The sequence below is a fragment of the Myotis daubentonii genome, chromosome 15, assembly GCF_963259705.1.
Source record: "Myotis daubentonii chromosome 15, mMyoDau2.1, whole genome shotgun sequence".
In the NCBI taxonomy this organism is placed as follows: domain Eukaryota; kingdom Metazoa; phylum Chordata; class Mammalia; order Chiroptera; family Vespertilionidae; genus Myotis; species Myotis daubentonii.
The window spans coordinates 22289960-22314730 of NC_081854.1; the positions used below are offsets into that span (position 1 = coordinate 22289960).

Here is a 24771-nt window from a genome sequence, read left to right on the forward strand (position 1 = left end):
TGTTTCTTTAAGGCAGCTTCTATGTGGCAGATAGCCTTGCGAGCTGCAGGAGTAAGCTGATGAGGGGAGAGTGGGTTGCTATCCCCACGAAGAATATCAAACAAAGGTTTAAGGTCATTAGTAGTTATGCCTAAAGTTGGCCTAATCCAGTTGACATCCCCTAAAAATTTTTGAAAATTATTTAAAGTCTCTAGCTTGTCTATCCTGAGTTGAATCTTTTGAGGACGAATTTTTCTTCCTTCTATGGTATGTCCAAGATATAGGTAAGGGTCTCGTCTTTGAACTTTTTCAGGTGCAATAATTAATCCAGATTTAAGAAGAGCCTGTTGTAAGTCATCATACACTTGTTCTAATTGACATTCCGTATAGTGAGCTAAAAGGCTGTCATCCATATAGTGTATGATATAAGCCTGCGGATGTTTCTCTCGAACTCCGCGAATTGCCTGACTAACAAACTTTTGACACAGGGTAGGGCTATTAGCCATTCTCTGAGGCAATACCTTCCAATGATAGCGGCACATGGGTTCCTGAAAATTAGTAGATGGGACACTGAGTGCAAATCGTTTGCAATCAGAGGGATCCAGAGGAAGAGTGAAAAAACAATCCTTTAAATCTAGTACTAATAGCTTCATCCCATTAGGGATTGCTACAGAGAAAGGGAGACCAGGCTGTAAAGGTCCCATAATTTCCATAGTCTTGTTTATTGCCCTTAAATCCTGTAAAAGGCACCAATTTCCTGATTTCCTTTGTATGATAAAAATAGGAGTATTCCAAGGACTGGTAGTCTCTTCTATATGCCCTAGCTGGAGTTGTTCCTGTACCAACTCATGAGCAGCTTGTATTTTTTCTTTGGAAAGGGGCCACTGCTCTACCCATACAAGGTCATCTGACTTCCAAGATATCTTGTCAGCTGTGTGGATAACAGGAGAAACAATGACCGCCTGCCCCCCCTCCCTAGAAATTTCCTTGAGCTGGGCTGGTAACAAGGGCAACACCCAGGGCAGACAGAATGTCTCGTCCCCATAAATTCACAGATATCCCTGGCAAGACATATGGCTGAAATAACCCAGAGTGACCTTCATTGTCTTGCCACTTTAACATTTGTGAACTCTGTAAAGGAGAGTTGGTCTGACCTATTCCTTGAAGTTGTGTCATAGCTTCTCTATAGGGCCACTGTTTAGGCCAGAGAGCTAAGCTTATGACAGAAATATCTGCTCCTGTATCTAAAATCCCTGTAAATCTTTTCCCTTGTATAGGTAAAGTTCTCTCAGGCCTTGCATGAGAAATAGCTTGTACCCAATATGCCTTGTCCGAGGAGCCAAAACCCCTGGCCCCCCGAAACTCTGTGGAAAGTAGATTGCCTGTGGCAGGCAGAGGGAGCAAAATCAATTGAGCAATTTTCATGTCTGAGGTGATGGTGATGATATCTCTGGGGGCAGACACCATAATTTTAATTTCCCCCTCATAATCTGCATCAATTACTCCTGGAAAAATTTGTAATCCTTTCATAGTTAAGCTGCTTCTACCTAGTAAAAGGCCAAATATCCCTTTAGAAGTAGGTCCATACACTCCTGTAGGGATGGCCTGTGGTCCCAATTCTGGAGTTAATACATATCACCCTATGGATCCAAGGTCCAACCCGGCACTTCCGGGGATTGCTCGGAATAACTCTTGTATCCGTTTTGCTCCCTGGGGCAGGCTGGGTGCTGTGCAGCCAGCTGGCCTTGAGACTGCACAAGGACAGGAGGGTAAACAGACAATGCCCCTATTATTTGCCCTGTGCTAAACTGTTGCTGAAGAATTCCTTCAATGGTGGTTCCCTTTAATGCGGCCGCAATGGCGACTCCTTGCATATATGAGGGACCAATATCTGTGCAAATGCGGATATAATCTGAGAGAGTCCCCTTTCTTTGATAGGGCCGCAATGCAGCTTGACAAGCAGTGTTGGCATTTTCATATGCCAGCTGTTTAACTATTAACATGCCAGCCTCTCCATCCACCACTACTCGGCCAACAGCCTGTAATAGCCGAGAGACAAAATCCTGATACTTTTCATCTGGCCCTTGAATAATTTTTGAGAGCTCCTCTGTTTTCTGACCAGAGGTGGGTAACTTTTTCCAGGCTCTGATCCCAGCTCCATTAATCTGTCCATAAGCTTCCTGGGGGTATTGAATTTGATTATGGGTATCAGCATAGACTCCTTCACCTACCAGCATTTCATAAGAAATATTAATCTGGGCAGCTTGTTCCTTAGCCTTTTCATCATATTCTGATTTCCACAAGAGATAATCCCCTCCTGATAAACAAGCCTTGGCAATAGCTCTCCAATCATTAGGTGGGAGATCCTCTGAGGCTATAGTTTCCAAGATGGTTAAAGTATAAGGGGAAGTAGGCCCATACTGAGCACAGGCTGTTTTTAACTCCTTCAAGGTTTTAAAAGGCAGCGGGTCATAAGTACGCTCACGCTGTCCCGTGTGAGGGTTCACCTGTTCCATAACCGGGAAGGCGTGAATGCCCAATTCCTCACCACACTTTCGTGCCTCCTTCAAAGCCATCTGGAGAGGGGAAAGTGGAACTGGTGCTGCACAAGGCAGCAGAGAGCACCGGGATCGGCCCCTGCGGCTTCTCTTTTTCTTGCCAAGAAGCTTTAATGTTTCTAAAAAGTGTTCTAACACATTCTCCATATCACTACCCTCTTCAGTTCCAGCAGAAAAATATTCTTCTTCCTCTTTTGCCTGAACAACACCTGTATCATCATCATGATAAAGGGCAGCAGCTTCCTCAAGATCCTCCTCATCTTGAGGATTTAATTTGTCTTTAAAATTTACATTATTTCTTTTTAATATACTGTCTTTTTTAGACCCCTGTTTTGTGCCATCGCACTGCTTCTCTTTTTATCCTGGCTTAAGAGACGGTGGGTTATGGTCATGCCTGGGATCTGAACAATCCCGTATCAAATTCCATAAGGAAATGCATCAACCGGGGTCTTCCTTGGCCCACGGGCTTTATAATGATCGCGCATTTGTTCTCCAACTTTCTGCCACGTTTCTAAGTTAATGGTTCCTTCCTCAGGAAACCAAGGGCAGACCTCCTGAATGAATTTTAAAAAATTTTCTACTTGCTTGTCATTAACCTTAGTTCCTTTACTGTTGAGCATAGACTTTAACATTTGCCCATAAAGGGCATTTTCCCTAGATTCTAACTGTCCCATGCTTTACTCCCGACTATCAAAAAATTGCTCCTCCCTTACATTAATGAGTGCACTCTTTATCTGGAGGAGTTCCTCACCGTCTGCTTCCCAAGTCCTCAGGACCCTGGTTTCAGGAGCCAATTTTTCAGAGCCAGCCTGACAGGTTGAACCAGGCTGAGGTAGGGAGGTGGGAATTGAGAAAAGAAAGAAAGACAGGAGAATGGGATCGGGAGGATTACAGGTCAATCGAGGAACTGCAGCAAGTTTATTAACCACACAATGCCTTTTATACACAAAACACTGAATGGGAGGTCTGTCAAGAAGAATGTATTCTTTGTTCCTCTTAATTTCTAAGGGAGAGACAGAGCAGAAGGACAGATTCTCGGTACAGCAAATCTCAGTAAATAGTTACAGACTTCTTGGTAAGCCATGAAAGGCTGTTCACATTCTACAAAGGTTGCTCTCATTCTACTGATAACCGCCATCCAAACAAGTCTGGGAAAACTGTGTGGGTAAGGGTCCCAGCCTTGCTAGCCCCTTCAGGTGCAAGGACCGTGTCAGCTTACACCTGGTCTCCAACAAATCAGAGAGAGTATATGCAAATTAATGCAACCCAGATGGCGGCCGACAGCCATGGAGCTGGAGCAAGCAGGAGCCTTGGTTGCCCCGGTGATGGAGGAAGACACGCTTCCCACCTGCCCTGGCCGGCTGTAGCCTCTGTTCAAGGCAACAAAGTTTCAATTATAGAAGATACATAAATCCTAGATACCTGCTTCCAGCCAGCCTCCACCGGGAGCTTGGGTGGCTGGGACTGTTAGCCATTAGCCCCTCACCTAGGCTGGCCACACCCTTATGGGTGAGGGTCCCTGCTGGTGGGCTTGGCCAGACTGCAAACAGCCATGAGCCCCTCACCCACGCTGGCCAGGCACCCCAGTGGGACACCCACCCTGATCCAGGACACCCTTCAGGGCAAACCAGCTGGCCCCCACCCATGCACCAGGCCTCTATCCTATATAATAAAAGGGTAATATGCAAACTGACCCTAACAGCAGAACAACTGGGAATGACTGGTCACTGTGACACACACTGACCACCAGGGGGCAGATGCTCAATGTAGGAACAGGGGGAGCTTTGCTCAGCCACAAGCCAGGCTCATGGCTGCCAGTACAGTGGTGGTGGTTGGAGCCTCTCCTGCCTCCTCAGCAGCACTAAGGATGTCCGACTGCAGCTAGACCTGCTCCCTGCTGGCAAGTGGACATCCCCTGAGGGCTCCTGGGTTGCCAGAGGGATGTCCGACTCCAGTTTAGGCCCAATCTCCAGGGGAGCGGGCTAAAGCCAGCAGGTGGTCATTCTCCAAGGGGTCCCAGACTGCAAGAGGGCACACGTCAGGCTGAGGGACCCTCTCAAGTGCACGAATGTTTGTGCACCAGGCCTCTAGTGTGTGTGTGTGTGTGTGTGTGTGTGTGTGTGTGTGTATGATGCAAAGTGTCCCCTTGGGAGTTTTACCAGGAGACTGGGAGTTTGATCGTTAGCTATGATGTGCACTGACCACCAGGGTGCAGCACAGAACAAAGGAAGGGCCCAGCTGGCAACCAGAAGGCCCCAATCCACCCTGATTGCCAGCCAGGCCTAGGGACCATACCTGTGCACAAATTTATTGCACCGGGCCGCTAGTGTGTGTGTGTGTGTGTGTGTGTGTGTGTGTGTGGACACACACACACACACACACACACACACACACTAGAGGCCCAGTGCACAAAAATTTGTGCACTCGGTGGGGTCCCTCAGCCCGGCCTGCTCCCATTCACAGTCCAGGATCCCTTGGGGGATGTCCACCTGTCTACTTAGGCCCCACTCCCCAGGGCATTAGGCCTAAGCTTGCAGTCAGACATCCTTCTGGCAGCCAGGGAGCCCTCGGGGGATGTCCTACTAAAGGCTTAGGCCCCCAAGGGATCAGGTCTAAACCGTTAGTTGGACATTCTTAGTGCTGCCACGGAGGTGGGAGAGGCTCCTGCCACCACCACTGCGCTGGCCAGCTATGAGCCAGCTTCTGGCTGAGTGACACTCCCCATATGGAAGTGCACTAACCACCAGGGGGCAGCTCTTGCATTGAGCATCTGCCCCCTGGTGGCCAGTTTGCATCATAGCAACTGGTCATTCTGCCGTTCAGTCAATGTGCATAGTAGCCTTTTATTATTATTATATAAGATGTCCCCATTTCCCCCCTTTTGCCCCCTCTACCCAAGTCTTGCCCCCCACTTCTCTCTGGCCATCACCATACTGTTGTCTGTGTCCATGGGTTGTGCATATATTTTCTTTGGCTAATACCTTCTTTAAATTCACTTCTTTAAATTTTTATTTTTAGATAAGTGCTTATAACTGCACTATTATATATTTTCTATTATATCATTTAGAATTAAGATATTTTTTAATTGAACTCTTGTAAATTTTAGCACAATTTAATAAATTATGATAGAAGCAATTAGATTTTTCATGTAATGCAGATACATTTCAATTAATATTTTATTAATTTTTAATTTTTTAATATTTTAATTTGAAATAATCTCATACATGTAAAAAAACTATAAAATACTACAGCATATTATATGTACCCTTCACCCAATTTCTTAGGTGTTAATAATTTAAACATAACCATTATACAACTAACAAAATTTGGAATATATTTTTCTTATAGTCTCTTTAATGTTACTTAATCCATTTACTTTGCTTTTGTTAATCTTCACCCAAGGATATTTTTCCATTGAATTTTAGAGAGAGTGAAGGGAAATGGAGCGACACATTGATTGGTTGCCTCCTGCACATGCTCTGATAGGGACTGGGGATCAAACCAGCAACTGAGGTCCATGCCCTTGACTGGAATTGAACCTGGGACCCTTCAGTCACGGGCTAATGCTCTATCCACTGAGCAAAACAGGCTGCAGCTTAATTCATTTACTTTTAATCTGTATGTGTCTTTATATTTAAAGTGGGTTTTATTTTTTACTCACCCTCATAATCTGTCTTTTAATTGGTGCATTTATGCCACTGACTTTCAGAGTGCATGCTGATAAAGCTACTACCATATCAGGTGGCTTCTAGGGCTTCTGGGGCCGGGTTGCCTTGCCACCTGGGACTGGATCGGGTCCCGGGCGGCAAGGCAGGCCGGCTTCTTTTTTTAAAAAATATTTTTTAATTTAACTACACACAACAAATACTTTGATAGAGTTTAGCTTTACATTTGTATAGAAACAATCTGTGGAACTCCTCACCTCAAAACTAAGGTATCTAAAAACAGGGATTCATCAGTGTCGCTTTAAATAAGTGTGTGGTTAAGAGTTGCAGTTCCCATTTTCAACTGAAATGTGTCTCTCTGCTACTTCCCTTGGGTCCAAAACTTAAGGCCTTGGGAAAGTGGCCGAGGGAAAAAGGGTGGCTGCTCTCCTATCCTTCTTGTGTGTGGAGGACAGTGATTGGAACAGGGTTGTCATGGAAGCCAGGAAGTAAAGAAATCAATTGCACATTTCTAGTTGCCAAGGGTCAAAGTCATAACGCATCTTTCCACAACTCCCTATCTGTAGATGTAAAGTTCCGTTATAATGGCCCAAATGCTGTCCCCTCCCCGCACACTCCTTGCCTTCACTAATCATGTCAGTAATTATGGGTAGGCTGTGGCTACGGTCCATACGTCCTCCCTAAAGGCCGGTCATTTTGTCACATTTGGGTATCATTTTTTTGCATTATGTCACTTAGATGCTGTGTCTTGTGCCCAGTTAGGGTCTACCACCCACTAAGAAATGCCTCACCCCACCCTCCAATCCCCAAAGTGCCTAAGAGTTGAAGACCCCCTGGAGACAGTGACTTTTGTGGAGCACCTCCCAGAGATGCCTAGATCATGCCATTGATCTTAGTCCACTCGTAGATGTCCTGTTCGCACACTATGTCAGAGTTGATGAGCAGGTATCTATCACCAATGCAGAAATGCTTCTGGCAGGCGGCACATTTGAAAGACTCCAGGTGATACACCTTGTCTTTCACCCACATCGTCATCTCATAGGCATGGATCCACTTGTCACAGGAGGCGCAGAGACCATCTTGGCCAAAAAGCCCAAAATAGTCCCTCCGGCAGAGCTTGTGGCCCAACTTGTAGTAGAGGCGCCGCCCCACCTCGCCGAGCCGGCACCCGCAGAGGTCACAGCTGAGACAGTCCTCGTGCCAGTACTGGTCAATGGCCTTCAGAAAGTAGCGATCCCCGATGTTCTGCTGGCAGCCTCCATATGTCAGCAGGGATGGGGGAATCTGTAGCCCCTCATCCACGGGCTCCTCAGACGGGCCCAGCTCTTCCTCTTGATGGCCGAGTACATTGGGGAGGGAGGTGGCGTGCTAGGCCGCCGGGGCTCCCTTTATGACTCGGACCCGTGGAGTGCTCAGGAACCGCCGCTCCTGCGCCTCTTCTGGCCAGGGCACTTCGGCTGCGAGCTCACCCCTCCGCGCTCAAGGACAGTCACCGTGCTCCCTGCCTCTCCACAAGTTCCTTCAAGTCCAGGATGGAAAATAGCTTCTTTTCAGAACTGTTGTTCCAAAGATGATGTAATTTGGTGGCTTCTCCAATCAGACCGAGGCTGTCACTCCTCTGCCTCCTCAGCTAATTGCCCTTCTTCACACCTGTTGCTAGTTCCTGGCGCCTATGCCACCTCCTTTCTCCTCCCGGACACTCACAGGTCCTGGTGGACAGCAAGGCCTAGGGCTGATGGGGTGTATCCTTCCCACTTCTGCTCAAGGCCAGTTGCTGTTTGTTGAGTGTGTTGCAAACCCATGGTTAGGGGAGCTGGGCCCCCTGTAGCCCGGTAGTCTATCTGATGGGTGGAGTCTTCGCTCCTGCAGTGAGCTCTCACACTGCATGTGCTCTGCATGAAATCTCCAGATTTCCAGGGGAGAGCCTCTATGCTGTGCCAGATGGCAAGACTGGATGGCCCCAATCCTGCTCAGACCCTCAGGCCCTGGCTCAGAACGTAGCAGGCTGGCTTCTGGGGCAGCAAGGCAGGGCGGGCCTGCCCTGGATGGCTGCGTGCTGGCGGCTTGGCTGTCCCACCCTGCCTGCAGTATGCAAATTAGCCGCCATCTTTGTTGGCAGTTAATTTGAATATTGTGCTGATTAGCCAATGGGAGGCATAGCAAAGGTATGGTCAATTACCATGTTTGTCTATTATTAGATGAGAGAGAAAGAAAGAGAGAGAGAGAGAGAGAGAGAGAGAGAGAGAGAGAGAGAGAGAGAGAGAATGGGAGAAGGGTTTGACCTGGAATTCAGGAAATCGAATGCTGGACTCTGCTAAAATTCACTCTTCTTATGTATAAACTTATATTATTATTTAATTAGTCAATGGCCTCTCAATCTTATCCAACAATGTCCCCCTAATAGTAAAAAATAATGGATGCCTATTTTTGGGGGCAGTGGCAGAGGAAAAAACAGTTACTCTATGGCTGGCTTTGAAATAATCTTTCTTTTAAAAAAGATGTTAATTTTAATTTTGTAGTCTTCCCCATAATGCATGTATTTGCTCTGAGGAAAAAAAAAATCATTTATTTGCCAAATAAACTGATAACTTTTCCAGATCATCAAATTAGTGTTCAAGTAATAAATAATTGACCATCCATTGTTTTTTCAGTCACACAATGCTCTATTTCTAGTCGAACTCTTACAGACACTGAAACAGGTACAAGAAAAGTACATTTTACATAAAAAAAAATCCAGTCAGTTACGCAACCATACTGAATTATGGACACAAAACAAACAAGGCACAATAGCAGAGGTCCCTACTCTATCAGGCAATCCCACACAGTTATAAAAAATATGCCAAAACCATGTGTCTTCAAGTACGGATCACACCACACCCAACAGCAGGAAGAATCACACAAGGGGAGAAATAAACCCGGCCACTGAGGGACTCAGGGTGCCTGACAACATCTCGCGTTGTTTGACCCGCATTCACACATCTAAGGGCCAGGCGAGGCACAAAAAGGGTCTCTTGCTCATCCGAGGCTCTGGCTGGTCGCCGCCCCGCCCCGCCTCGCCCCAGCTCGTCCCCGGCAGTGGACACGCCGGCCCGTTCCACCCTCTGGTCGCATGGGACCCCAGGTCTCGGCCTCCCCCACCGCCGCTGGCGCCCGACGCCTGCGCCTTGCGGCCCTGGGCGCCTGCGGGTCCTGGCGGCGGGATCCGCGAGCCCCGCTAGGTGGCTGTATCGTTTAGCGTCTTCGCCGGCCAGCCACAGCCTTCCAGTGGTTGGACTACATTTCCCAGAGCCCCCGCTTCCTAAGGCGGCTTCCTTTCCGTTTGTTCGCGCGACTTGGGGGCCTCGCTTTGGGGGAGAGCTGTATTTGTGGAGGAGCTTGGGCCAGCGCCGGTGGGACCCGCGAAGCCGAAGTCGCACTGGACCCCGAGGGCGATCCTGAACTGCGCCTTCTGTCGAGGTGGGCGGCGATGCTCGGAGGAAGCGTCGGTGTAATTTCTTGTGTGGCCGTGTCTCTTGTGGATTTGTATTGTGAGACAAGCATGACGTGTTGGTGACTTGTCTAAGTGAATGGGCGTGTGCGACGGTGGTTTTGTGTTTAAGTGTTTGTGTGAGTTGTTTATGACTCTGACGGTTTGATAATACGGCTATGATTGGTGTTGTTACAGGTCCGCGACAGTGCTGTTGTGAAAGGATGTTTAGATGTTCTTGTGTCACTTTGAGGTTGTGGATGTGATCGTATCATGTGTATTACTGGGGTTTTCCGGTGACTTTGAGGTGTTACAAATGTTGCTGTGGTTTAGTGTTTGTGACTGCTTTTTCCTCGACCTGGTACTTGGTTGTGTTTTTTTGACTTATTGTATGACTTGTGTGGCCGTGTTGTCTTTGAGATTGTGAAAAGAGTAAAATTGCTGCTGTGAAAGGGTGTTTTGGGCCATTGTGTGTCCCTGACAGGGTGCTTGGATGTGCTTGAATGATAGGATTTTGTTTAAGACTTGGTGATCTGACAGTATAGTATTAACGTGGTGAAGGTGACTCTGGCTGGAAATGGGATTGTGTCCCTTTGTGTCATCATTTGTATATTTTATGGTCTGTGCCCATATGAGAGTTCAGTGGGATACAGAGGTAAAATTGTTTTTTGGTATTTCTGGGGTTCATTCTGGGGTAGAGTCGGCCTGTGGGTCATGAGTCCCACCTGGCTTTGTCCTTCCCTGAGGACTTCTTTCTTTTCTGGCCACAGTGAGGACCCTCTCCCTTTCCCCTGTTCAGACATGGCCTCTATTGATTGCTTTATTCTGTATTCTTACTTCACCCAGGGATTGCAGTTGTAGGTTCCTTGCTGCTTTCCGGTGCCTTCTCACTTTGGGTATTGGATGCAAGAAGTGACAAGAAGTCAGAAATTTGAGCCTGTGAATGAGTTATTTCTAAGCCACACACCTGGTCTTGGGATGAGAATTTTAGAGCTGGTAATACCTTAAAGAAAGGCCACATAAATGTAATGGGGCTTTCAGAGAGTGTGCTGTATGAGGCAAGCCACACACTTAAGAACTTGTAACACTCCCCTGTAGGGGTCTGTTTCCAGTGCACAACTTTGAATCCAGAAATAAATTCTAGCCCAAGACAGCTGTGATTTTCTTTCTGATACAGAAAGTGGAGGACTGTTTTGACTGCTCTCCATGTTAAATGAGGGTAGATTGGGGGATGGGAGACAGACAAAGGTATGGTCTAATTTAGAATATGACCTAAGAAAGGCCTCGTATTTCATAATTCCATTTTCTTTTCCTGAGAGTAGGGCCCAGAGGAGGAAAAATGGCTGTCATGCATTCAAAAGCAAAGTCCAGGGTGAGTAGATGTTTTCTCTATTTCCTGATCTCCCTCTGTTTGTTTCAGGACATAGGCATCTTTTTCTTTTTGAAATTTCCTAGCTAAAGTGTTTTCGAATAATGCAGGGACAAGGCAGTTTTCTATAGATTGGGAGCAAGGAATATGAGCAGTAAATTGTGATAGATGCTTCCCAATATTCGTTAAGTTAAGGAATAATGGATTTGAAATTCATATTTATGACATAGCAGCATAGTTTTTTTAACATTTTAAAATTTTCAAATGTACACAAAAGTATAATGAACCTGCTAAAATTTATCACTTGCCAATCTTATGTAATTTATTCTGTCTTCAGTTCAAAATCTGTCAGTTTCTGCTTCATCTATTTTGAAGCCCTACTATTAGGTACATAAATATTTTAGATTACATGTCCTAATGGTGGGTTGGCCCCTTTAATCATTATGAAATAGTATCCTTTATCCCAGTAATATTCTTTGCTTGGGACCTCTACTTTGTTTGATAGTTAATGTAGCCACTCCAGCTTTTTACATTAGTGTTAACATGGTATATCTTTTTCTATCCTTTTACTTTTAACCTATTTGTATTCTGATGGTTAAAGTGCATTTCTTTAAAAAAAATTGTAATTATTATTTGAAAGTATGACAGATGTCCCCTTTTCCCCTCCCTGCACTTGTTTCCTCTGTCTCTGTTTCCTCTGCCCCCTCCCCCCAGGCCTTTACCACACTATTGTCTGTGTCCACGGGTCATGCATATATGCATATAATTCTTTGGTTAATCTCCTTCTCCCCTCCCCGCCCTGCTGCCTACCTGCTTTCCCTCTGAGATTCAGCAGTCTGTTCCATGCTTCTATGTGCATTTCTTGTTGGCAGCATTTAGTTGAATCTTTAACTTTTTATTTAATATATATATTTTTTATTGTTGATAATATTACAGATATCTCCCATGTCCCCCCGCCCCTTTCCCCCTCTCCTCCCAGCCTGTTCCCACCACCCCTGGTCTTCACTACCCTATTGCCTGTGTCCATGGGCTATATAAGTACTTTGGTTTATCTCTTCACATCCCCCCAACCCCACATCGAGGTATGTCAGTCTGGTCCATGCCTCCCTGCTTCAGGTCTTATTTTGTTCGTCAATTAATTTTGTTCATTAGATTTCATAAGTAAATGAGATCATGTGATATTTATCTTTCTCAGATTGGCTTATTTCACCTAATATAATATTTTGCAGGCCTATCCATGCTGCCCTAAAGGATAAGCGGTCCCTCATTTTTACAGCTGCATAGTATTCCATAGTGTAAATGTCCCACAGTTTTTTTTAATCCATTCATCTACTGATGGGCACTTGAACTGTTTCCAAATCTCAGCTATTGTAAATAATGCTGCTATGAACATAGGGGTGTGTATATTCTTTCTGATTGGTATTTTGGGATTTTTAGGATATATTCCCAGAAGTGGGATTTCTGGGTCAAACAGAAATTCCATTTTTAATTTTTTGAGGAAACTCCATGCTATTTTCCATAGTGGCTGCACCAATCTGCATTCCCAACAGCAGTGAACTAGTGTTCCCTTTACTCCACATCCTCGCCAGCACTTGTTGATTTTTTGATAATAGCCATTCTGACAGGTGTGAGGTGATATTGTGGTTTTAATTTGCATTTCTCTGATAATTAGTGACTTTGAGCATATTTTCATGTGTCTCTTGGCCATTTATATGTTCTTTTTTGAAAATATATATTTTATTGATTTTTTACAGAGAGGAAGGGAGAGAGATAGAGACTTAGAAACATGGATGAGCGAGAAACATCAATCAGCTGCCTCCTGCACACCTCCTACTGGGCTGTGCCCGCAACCAAGGTACATGCCCTTGACTGGAACCAACCTGGGATTCTTCAGTCTGCAGGCTGACGCTCTATCCACTGAGCCAAACTGGTTAGGGCTGTATGTCGTTTTTGGAGAAATGTCTGTTGAAGTCTTCTGCCCATATATATTTTTTAAAGATATTTTTATTGATTCCAGAGAGGAAGGGAGAGGGAGAGAGAGATAGAAACATCAATGATGAGAGAGAACAATTGATTGGCTGCCTCCTGCAAGCCCCCCACTGGGGATTGAGCATGCAACCCAGGCATGTGCCCTTGACCAGAATCAAATCCGGGACCCTTCAGTCCACAGGCCAGCACTCCATCTACTTGAGCCAAACCAGTTAGGGCTGCCCATTTTTTAATTGGATTGATTCCCTACTTTTTGTTGAGTTGTATAAATACTTCATTCATTCATTTATTTATTTATTTATTTATTTATTTATTTATTTATTTATTTAATTGACTAAGTCAGTGGTTATCAACCTTCCTAATGCTGCTACCCTTTAATACAGTTCCTCATGTTGTGGTACCCCAACCATAAAATTATTTTCGTTGCTACTTCATAACTGTAATTTTGCTACTGTTATGCATCGTAATGTAAATATCTGATATGCAGGATGTATTTTCAGTGTTACAAATTGAACATAATTAAAGCATAGTGATTAATCACAAAAACAATATGTAATTATATATGTGTTTTCCGATGGTCTTAGGCGACCCCCGTGAAAGGGTTGTTCAACCCCCAAAGGGGTCGCGACCCACAGGTTGAGAACCGCTGGGTTAAGTTATTACATATGTGTCCTTATCCCCAAGTTTCCCCCTATCACCCCCCACTCATGCCCTCACCCCCCTGTTGTCTGTGTCCATTGGTTAGACCCATATGCTTGCATATAAGTCCTTTGGTTGATCTTTCCCCCTTACCCCCACCCTCCCCTACCTTCCCTCTGAGGTTTGACAGTCTGATCAATGCGTCTCTGTCTCTGGATCTGTTTTTGTTCATCAGTTTATGTTGTTCATTATATTCCACAAATGAGTGAAATCATGTGGTATTTATCTTTCTCTGACTGGCTTATTTCACTTAGCATAATGCTTTTCAGTTCAATCCATGCTATTGCAAATGGTAAGAATTCCTTCTTTTTTACCGCAGTGTAGTATTCCATTGTGTAGATGTACCACGGTTTTTTAATCCACTCATTTACTGATGGGCACTTAGGCTGTTTCCAAATCTTAGCTATGGTGAATTGTGCTGCTATGCACATAGGGGTGCATATATTCTTTCTAATTGGTGTTTCTAGTTTCTTGGAATATATTCCTAGAAGTGGGATCACAGGGTCAAATGGGAGTTCCATTTTTAGTTTTTTGAGGAAACTCCATACTGTTCTCCACAGTGGCTGCACCAGTCTGCGTTCCCACCAGCAGTGCACGAGTGTTCCTTTTTCTCCACATCCTCGCCAGCACTTGTTATTTGTTGATTTGTTGATGATAGCCATTCTGACAGGTGTGAGATGGTACCTCATTGTCATTTTGATTTGCATATCTTGGATGATTAGTGACTTCGAGCATGTTTTCCTATGTCTCCTGGCCTTCTTTTTGTCTTCTTTTGAAAAGTATCTATTTAGGTCTGTTGCTCATTTTTTGATTGGGTTGTTTATCTTTCTTTTGTTAAGTTGTATGATTTCCCTGTAAATGTTGGAGATTAAACTCTTATCAGTGATAGCATTTGCAAATATATTCCCCCATGCAGTGGGCTTTCTTGTTGTTTTGTTGATGGTTTCCTTTGCTGTGCAAAAGCTTTTTATTTTCAATGTAGTCCCATTTGTTTATTTTCTCTGTAGTTTCCATTGCCGTAGGAGCAGTATCAGTGAAGAAATTGCTTCGGCATATGTCTGAGATTTTGCTGCCTGTGGATTCCTCTAGTACAGGGGTGGGCAACCTTTTTGTGAGTGCGTGCCCAAACCAGCAAAATCTCTGACTCAAAATTCTTCTGCCTGCCAACCCTAATTTTTTGAGAACATGTTACGCCTACTTGATATCTCTTAAGGTGTACATATGTGAGGAACCTTGAAGAAATAATAAAATTCATTTGAGTGACAAAAACACAGTATATAATGATGAAAAATACATTTATTTTTTAATGTATACATGTACACTGATAGTCCAACAGAAAACTTTATGACTCCGTTTGATATTATCAGTGGGACTTTTGCTGCTGCATCACTGATGACAGAGATTTTACATCAGGTTTATATTTTATGACCTTCAGAGATATGCATGAGCTACTACTTTCATCTATCAGGCTACTCCTATTAGGAGACTTAACAAAATTCATCACTGAGAACAAAGATTCACAAGCGTATGTGGATGAAACCAAAACACTGGTCGGATCTAGGAAGGCAGGGAGAGTTAAGGCAGAGGCATAGAAATTGCTCTTCACCTCTCTCGTCAATCCATGTCTATGGTCTTTTTTTTATTTTTTAAAAAACCTTTATTTTCACAGAATACATTTCACATTAAAGATTCTCACAGTGGCATGTTCTCAAAAAATTAGGGTTGGCACGCAGAAGAATTTTGAGTCAGAGATTTTGCTGGTTTGGGCATGCACTCACAAAAAGGTTGCCCACCCCTGTACTAGAGGAATCCACTAGGGAAAAATAACAATTTATTATTTAAAGTTTTATATTTGTGGATATTATTTTGGGACAAGTAAAATGAACATATTTGAGGAGTTAAGTCTGTTTAGAACATGTAATATTTTGATACCTCTACAGGGGTACCTCTTCTCTGCATGGAACTTCTCTATATTCAGAAGTTCTCCAGGCTCTTTTACCCAGGCTTTAGAAATTAGTAATGTGAAATATCAGCATTTCCTAACTTTAAAGTTTCCCAAAGACATATAACCATCAGTAATGATATCAACTAAACAAAGGGGGAAAGCTTTCAAACATTAAGTGATGCATAAGTTTCTGCAGTTTTTACTTATTTTTTTTTATGAAATAATTTCTTTTTTTTTATTGCTTAAAGTATTACAAAGGGTATTACATATGTATCCATTTTATCCCCCCGCCCTAGACAGTCTCCTAGCCTCCCCTATCACCCAGTGTCTTATGTCCATTGGTTATGCTTATATGCATGCATACAAGTCCTTTAGTTGATCTCTTACCCCCCTACCTCCTGCCCCCCAACCCTCCCCGGCCTTCCCGCTGCAGTTTGACAATCTGTTTGAGGCAGCTCTGCCTCTGTATCTATTATTGTTCAAAAGTTTATAATGGTCTCTATTGTCCATGAATGAGTGAGATCATGTGGTATTTTTCCTTTATTGACTGGCTTATTTCACTTAGCATAATGCTCTCCAGTTCCATCCATGACGTTGCAAATAGTAAGAGTTCCTTCCTTTTTACAGCAGCATAGTATTCCATCGTGTAGATGTACCACAGTTTTCTAATCCATTCATCTACTGATGGGCACTTAGGCTGTTTCCAGATCTTAGCTATGGTGAATTGTGCTGCTATGAACATAGGGGTGCATATATCCTTTCTGATTGGTGTTTCTGGTTTCTTGGGATATATTCCTAGAAGTGGGATCACAGGGTCAAATGGGAGTTCCATTTTCAGTTTTTTAAGGAAACTCCATACTGTCTTCCACAGTGGCTGCACCAGTCTGCATTCCCACCAGCAGTGCACAAGTGTTCCTTTTTCTCCACATCCTCTCCAGCACTTGTCGTTTGTTGATTTGTTGATGATAGCCAGTCTGACAGGTGTGAGATGGTAACTCATTGCTGTTTTGATTTGCATCTCTCGGATGATTAGTGACTTTGAGCATGTTTTCATATGTCTCTTGGCTTTCTGAATGTCCTCTTTTGAAAGGTTTCTATTTAGGTCATTTGCCCATTTTTTGATTGGATTGTTTATCTTTCTTTTGTTAAGTTGTATGAGTTCCCTATAAATTTTGGAGATTAGGCCCTTATCAGATATGACATTGGCAAATATGTTTTCCCACACAGTGGGTTTTCTCGTTGTTTTGTTGATGGTTTCTTTTGCTGTGCAGAAGCTTTTTATTTTGATGTAGTCCCATTTGTTCATTTTTTCTTTAGTTTCAAGTGCCCTAGGAGCTGTATCAGTGAAGAAATTGCTTCGGCATATGTCTGAGATTTTGTTGCCTTTGGATTCTTCTAGAATTTTTATGGTATCCTGTCGTACATTTAAGTCCTTTATCCATTTTGAGTTTATTTTTGTGTATGGTGTAAGTTGGTGGTCTAGTTTCATTTTCTTGCATATATCTGTCCAATTTTCCCAACACCATTTATTGAAGAGACTATCTTGGCTCCATTGTATGTTCTTGCCTCCTTTGTCAAATATTAATTGAGCATATTGGTTCGGGCCGATTTCTGGGGTCTCTATTCTATTCCATTGATCTATATGCCTATTCTTGTGCCAGTACCAGGCAGTTTTGAGAACAGTGGCTTTGTAATACAACTTGATACCTGGTATTGAGATCCCACCTACTTTGTTCTTTTTCAGGATTGCTGCAGCTATTCGGGGTCTTTTTTTATTCCAGATGAATTTTTGGAGAGTTCGTTCTAGATCTCTGAAGTATGCTGTTGGTACTTTAATGGGAAGTGCGTTGAATTTATAGATTGCTTTGGGTAGTATGGACATTTTAATGATGTTGATTCTACCAATCCATGAACATGGTATGTTCTTCCATCTGTTTATGTCTTCCTCTATGTCTTTTTTCAACGTCCTGTAGTTTTCTGAGTAGAGGTCTTTTACCTCTTTAGTTAAGTTTATTCCTAGGTAGCTTAATTTTTTTGGTGCAATGGTAAACGGGATTGTTTTTATAATCTCTCTTTCTGAAAGTTCACTATTGGTGTATAGAAATACCTCAGATTTCTTGGGGTTAATTTTGTATCCTGCTACATTGCCAAATTCATGTATTAAGTCTAGTAGCTTTTTGATGGAATCTCTAGGGTTTTGTATGTATAATATCATGTCGTCTGCAAATAAGGACAGTTTTACTTCCTCTTTTCCAATTTGGATGCCTTTTATTTCTTCTTCTTGCCGAATTGCAATGGCTAACACTTCCAGTACTATGTTGAACAGGAGTGGTGAGAGGGGGCATCCCTGTCTTGTTCCTGTTCTTAGGGGAAATGGTGTTAGTTTTTGTCCGTTGAGTATGATGTTGGCTGTGGGCCTGTCATATATGGCTTTTATTATGTTGAGGTATGATCCTTCTACTCCCACCTTGCTGAGAGTTTTTATCAAAAATGGGTGTTGAATTTTGTCAAATGCTTTTTCTGCATCAATTGATATGACCATGTGGTTTTTTTCTTTCAATTTGTTTATGTGATGTATCATGTTTATTGATTTGCGGATATTGTACCATCCTTGCATCCCTGGGATAAATCCTACTTGGTCATGGTGTATGATCTTTCTGATGTACTGCTGGATCCGATTTGCTAAGATTTTGTTGAGGATTTTGGCATCTATGTTCATGAGGGATATTGGCCTGTAATTCTCTTTCATTGTGTTGTCTTTACCTGGTTTTGGTATTAGGGTGATGCTGGCTTCATAGAATGAGCTTGGAAGTGTTCCTTCCTCTTGAATTTTTTGTAGTAGTCTGAGGAGGATAGGTTTTAGTTCTTCCTTGAATGTTTGGTAAAACTCCCCTGTGAAGCCGTCTGGTCCTGGGCTTTTGTTTGATGGAAGCTTTTTGATGACTGCTTCAATTTCTTCCATACTTATTGGCCTATTGAGATTTTTGGATTCTTCCTGATTGAGTTTTGGAATGCTGTATTTTTCTAGGAATTTGTCCATTTCCTCCAGGTTGTCTAGTTTGTTGGAGTAAAGCTGTCCATAGTATTTTTTAACAATCATTTGTATTTCTGTGGGGTCTGTTGTTATTTCGCCTCTATCGTTTCTGATTTTATTTATTTGGGTCCTCTTTCTTTGCTTCTTGGTGAGTCTGGCTAGAGGTTTATCAATCTTGTTTATCCTTTCAAAGAACCAGCTCTTGGTTTCATTGATTTTCTGTATTGTTTTTTGGTCTCTATGTCATTTATTTCTGCTCTAATCTTTATTATCTCCTTCCTTCTGCTCACTCTGGGGTTTTCTTGTTTCTGTCTTTCTAATTCTTTGAGTTGTAGAGTTAGATGATTTACTACCATTTTTTCTTGTTTTTTGAGATAGGCCTGTAGAGCTATAAACTTCCCTCTCAGGACTGCTTTCAATGTGTCCCATAGGTTTTGGATTGTTGTGTTTTCATTGTCATTAGTTTCCAGGATGTTTTTAATTTCTTCTTTGATCTCATAGGTAACCCAATCAATATTTAATAGCATGCTATTCAGCTTCCAGGTGTTTGAGTATTTTGGGTTGTTTTTATTGTAGTTTATTTCTAATATTATGCCATCGTGGTCTGCGAAGACGCTTTTTATGATTTCAATCTTCTTGAATTTGGGGATACTTTGCTTGTGACCCAATATGTGGTCTATTTTTGAATATGTCCCATGAGCACCTGAGAAGAACGTATATTCCCTGGCTTTGGGGTGAAGTGTTCTGAAGATGTCTATTAAGTCCATCTGATCTAGTGAGTTATTTAGGATTGCTGTATCTTTGCTGATTGTTTGTCTATAGGACTTATCCAGTGCTGTCAATGGTGTATTAAAGTCCCCTACTATGATTGTATTGTTGTCGATCTCTCCTTTGATATCTTCCAGGAGTTTTTTTATGAATTTGGGTGCTCCTACATTGTGTGCATATATGTTTATCAGGGTTATATCTTCTTGTTGTATTGATCCCTTTAGTATTATGAAGTGGCCTTCCTTATCTCTTGTTAAGGCCTTCACTTTGAGTCTATTTTGTCCGATATAAGTATTGCTACCCCAGGTTTCTTTTCCTTTCCATTTGCCTGAAAGATATTTTTCCATCCTTTCACTTTCAGTCTGTGTGAGTCCCTTCTAATGAGGTGGGTTTCTTGTAGACAGCAGATGTATGGGTCATGTTTTTTTATCCATTCAGCCACTCGATGTCTTTTGGTTGGAGCATTTAGTCCGTTTACGTTTAAAGTTATTATTGAAAGGTACTTGTTTGTAGCCATTTCTTTTTGTGTGTGTGTGTGGCTGTTTTCTTTCTGAGGTTTTTATTTCTACTTTTTATACCAGTCCCTTTAGCATTCCTTGCATTGCTAGCTTGGTGGTGACAAACTCCCTTAGTCTTTTTTTGTCTGTGAAGCTTCTTATTTCCCCTTCAAGTTTGAATGATAGCCTTGCTGGATAGAGTATTCTTGGATTCAGTCCTTTGCTTTGCATCACTTTGTAAATTTCAGTCCATTCTTTTCTGGCCTGATGTGTTTCTGTTGAGAAGTCATTTGACAATCTAATGGGAGATCCCTTGTATGTAACTTTCCGCCTCTCTCTTGCAGCCTGTAAGATTCTCTCTTTGTCCTGAACATTTGCCATGGTGATTATGATGTGTCTTGGTGTGGGTCTTTTCGGGTTCACCTTGTTTGGGACTCTCTGGGCTTGTGTGACTTTTTTCTTCCCCACCTCAGGAAAGTTTTCTGATATTATTTCTTCGAGTAGGTTTTCTAATTCTTGTTCATCCTTCTGTTGTTCTGGTACTCCTATTATTCGTATGTTGTTTTATTTCATGTTGTCCCAAAGCTCCCTTAGGCTCTCCTCCTGTCTTTTAATTTTTTTCTCCAATTGCAGTACATTTTGGGTGTGTTTTGCTTCCTTGTCTTCTAATTCACTTATTCGGTCCTCCGCTTCTCCTAGTCTACTGTTGATACTTTCAATGGAGTTTTTCATTGCAGCTATATCACTCTTCATTTCTTCTTGGGTCTTACTTAGGTTGTTGATTTTTTCATCTGTTTCTTCTAGCTTCTTCCATAGGTTATCGATTTTTTCATCTGTTTCTTCTAGCTTCTTCCATATGTTATCGATTTTTTCATCTGTTTCTTCTTGCTTCTTGCAGAGGTTGTCGATTTTTTCCTCCATCCGGTTTATGCACTCTAGGATCCTTATTCTGAATTCTTTATCTGTGATGTTGCATGCCTCTGTATTACTTAGCTGCTTTTCTGGAGAGTCCTCCTTCTCTTTCCTTTGGGGGTTTCTTTGTCTACCCATGTTTGATCTCACTGACATATCTAGATGTTGAGTTGTTCAGTGGTTGCTCCCTTGGTGGCAGTGACTCCTTGGTCTGTGGTTGCTCTTCGGGCGGTTGCGGTAGCATCTGCTCTTCAGTTGTCAGCAGCTCCTCTGGTGGGTGCTGTTCACAGCTGTGGTGGCTCTTCCGGCTGGTGGGGCGAGGTTTCACGTACAGCTGCTGTTCCTCAGCAGAGGATGAGGTGCTCAGGAGGTTGCTGTTGCTTGGATCTGCTTTCCAGGGGAGTTCTGCTCTTCCCGGCTGCAAACCCTCTCACCAGCTGAGCAATTTCGCCAATTCGGTGTGAGTGTTACTAGCTTCAGCTGCTCGCTCCATTTGCTCCGGGACACGACCTGGGACACGTCTGCCTATATCGCCGCCATCTTCGAAATCCCAGTTTTTAATTATTAATGAATAGTTTTTCCTTTCTCTGTAACTCCTAGGACAAATATAGCAGTTTGATTAGGTATTGAGAGTAATAAAACTGAATTCCCTTTAAGAGTTCAGTAAATTATAATGCAAAAGCTCATATATAATGTTCAGTTACATTGTGAGTCTTGAGAAGCTGGAGGACAACCTCATTCACTCACCAGAATGTGGAACTCTGTCTCACAATTTCTTGGATACAATTCCTCTCAAACCTTTTCCTCACAGATTAAATTCTAAAACTAGCCAGGTGATTAGGAGAAAAGATTTATCTCACTAGTGGACTTATCTGTTATTTCCTCCTTATTGTGAGATGAATGGCATGACAGAGCAGAGGCAAAGAGGTGTACAATCAATTTTCAAGGTAGTAAGTCAAGAAGACCAGAGCTTCCACAGCATGGCAACAGCTTTGCAGATGCCCACATCCTGATTGTTGAATTAACAAAGCCCAGCATAGGTGAAAGCCGACAGTGCCAAGAGGCCTGCCTTGTCAGCTTTTGCAATGCATCCTTTTGAACATAGTCAGTACCAACTTGTCCAAGGCCCCAATGACTATGGAGAGAGAGGACCGCAGCCAGGGAGTAGTCCATCGCAGTAGAAGGATTCAAATACGCAGCTGGAAGTAGGCCCAGGAGCAATACACTGACAACCCTCTCACCAGTCCAGTGGATAGACGCAGCCTTGGTACCAGAATGGCGGCTGGGTGACAAGTGAATGTGCTGTATTCCACACCATCCTGGGGTGGGTTGGTCCTGGAGAAATGCTGAGATTTGAGCAGGTCTGACCACGGGGTTCGGAGGAAGAGAGCTCGGCCTCCTCAGGCATGTCTATGGTCTTTAAGATAACTTGTTATGTAAAATTATTTATTTATCTAAGATGCACCTACACTGAATTTATCTGAAAAATAAAAAAGTCGATATTAAGAAAAAAATTGTAAATGGAAGTTTATAAGAGAGGGTTTCGCATGCCAGCAAAAGTTACTGGCGTGCCATGTTTGGCACGCGTGCTAGGGGTTGCCCACCCCTGCTCTAGTATTTTTATGGTTTCCCATCCTATGTTTAAGTCCTTTATCCATTTTTAGTTTATTTTTGTGTATGGTGTAAGTTGGTGATCTAGTTTCATTTTTGTGTATGTATCTGTCCAATTTTCCCAACACCATTTATTGAAAAGGCTGTCTTGACTCCATTGTATGTTCTTGCCTCCTTTGTCGAATATTAATTGAGCATAGTGGTTTGGGTCGATTTCTGGGTTCTCTATACTACTCCATTGATCTATATGTCTGTACTTGTGCCAGTACCAGGCAGTTTTGAGAACAGTGGCTTTGTAATACAGCTTGATATCTGGTATTGAGATCCTATCTACTTTGTTCTGATTTTGCAGGATTGCTGCAGCTATTCGGGGTCTTTTTTTATTCCAGATTAATTTTTGGAGAGTTTGTTCTATGTCTGTGAAATATTCTGTTGGTATTTTAATGGGGAGTGCATTGAATCTATAGATTGCTTTGGGTAATATGGACATCTTGATGATGTTGATTCTACCAATCCGTGAACAGGGTATGTTCTTCCATCTGTTTAAGTCTTCCTTTATCTCCTTTTTCAGTGTCCTGTAGTTTTCCAGGTATGGGTCTTTTACCTCCTTAGTCAAGTTTATTCCTAGGTATCTTATTTTTTTTGTTACGATAAGTACTTTATATATTTTGGATATTAACCCCTTATCAGATGTATCATTAGCAAATATGTTCTCCCATTCACTGGGTTTGTTTTCAATTTGATGGTGGTTTCTTTTGCCCTGTAGAAGCTTTTAATTTTGATGTAGTCCTATTAGTTTATTTTCTCCTTAGTTTCCTTTCTCCTAGGAGATGTGTATTGCTGCGTGAGATGTCTGAGATTTTATTGCCTATGTTTTCTTCTAAGATTTTTATGATTTCATGTCTTACATTTAAGTCTTCTCTCCATTTTTAGTTTGCTCTTGTGTATGGTGTAAGTTGGTGGTCTAGTTTCATTTTTTTTTGCATGTGTCAGTCCAGTTTTCCCAACACCAATTATTGACGAGACTGTTTTTACTCCATTGTATGTTCTTGCCTCCTTTCTCAAATATCAATTGACCATAATGGTGTGGGTCAATTTCTGGGGTCTCTGTTCTGATCTATTGGTCTATATGCCTATTCTGATGCCAGTACCAGCCTGTTTTGGTTATAATGGCTTTGCAGTATAGTTTGATATCCATTATTATGATCCCTCTTCTTTCTCAAGCTATTCAGGGTCCTTTTTGGTTCCATATAAATTTTTGAAGTGTTTGTTTTAACTCTGTGAAGTATACCATTGGTATTTTACTTTTATTTCATTTTATTTTTTAAATTTCAAGTAGGTATCTTATTTTTTTGTTGTTGTTGCAATGGTAAATGGGATTGCTTTTTAAGTTTCTTCTTATAACAGTTTATTATTGATGTATAAAAATGTCATTCATTTGTGGATGTTGATTTCGTAACCTGCTACTTTTCTGAATTCATTTACTAAGTCTAGTAGTTTCCCGATGGATTCTTTAGGGTTTTCTATGTACAATATCATGTCATGTGCGAATAATGAGCATTTTACTTCCTCCTTTCCAATTTGGATGCCCTTTATCTTTTCTTCTTGTCTGATTGCTGTGGCTAAGACTTCCAGAACTATGTTGAGTAAGAGTGGTGAAAGTGGACATCCCTGTCTTGTTCCTGTTCTTAAGGGAAACACTTACAGTTTTTGCCCATTGAGTATTATGTTGACTGTAGGTTTGTTGTATATGGCCTTTATTATGTTGAGGTATGATTCCTCTATTCTTACTTGACTGAGAGATTTTATCAAAAAAGGGTGCTGTATTTTGTCAACTGGGTTCTCTGCATCTATTGATATGACTATGTGGTTTTTATCTTTCAATTTGTTTATGTGATGTATCACATTTCGTGTGAATATGGTACCAGCCTTGCATCCCTGGAATAAATCCCACTTGGTCATGGTGTATGTGTTTGCTTTTAAATTTGTGATTTATTTATTTATTAATTTTTTTTTTTGATTGAGGCATTACATGTGTCTTTATCACCCCATTGCCCCCCAGCCCCCCACTCATGCCCTCAACCCCCCTGGTGTCTCTGTCCATTGGTTAGGCTTATATGCATGCATACAAATTCTTTGGTTGATCTCTCCTCCTTACCCCCACCCTCCCCTACCTTCCCTTTGAGGTTTGACGGTCTGATAGATCCTTCTCTGTCTCTGGATCTGTTTTTGATCATCAGTTTATGTTGTTCATTATTTTTACCTAATAATAGACAAAC

General features: G+C 42.3%; 1 protein-coding gene and 1 pseudogene across 6 annotated transcripts in view; one reads left to right on the top strand and one right to left on the bottom strand.

The window, feature by feature from the left end:
• Positions 1-6415: 6415 nt before the first annotated feature.
• LOC132216245 (rhombotin-2-like) lies at positions 6416-9742 on the bottom strand (annotated as a pseudogene).
• Positions 9243-24771, top strand: part of LOC132216951 (zinc finger protein 420) — an 88224-nt gene continuing 72695 nt past the window's right edge. For 2 of the 6 annotated variants that reach the window (XM_059666706.1, XM_059666705.1), the window contains exons 1-2: positions 9243-9658; positions 10991-11040. Coding sequence is in view for 1 of the 6 variants with exons in the window: in XM_059666705.1 (XP_059522688.1) it covers positions 11008-11040 (33 nt within the window). In the remaining 5 variants the exon portion in view is untranslated. The remainder of the gene's footprint in view (positions 9659-10990; positions 11041-24771) is intronic. The other 4 variants (XM_059666709.1, XM_059666711.1, XM_059666712.1 and 1 more) reach the window with 3 other exon arrangements.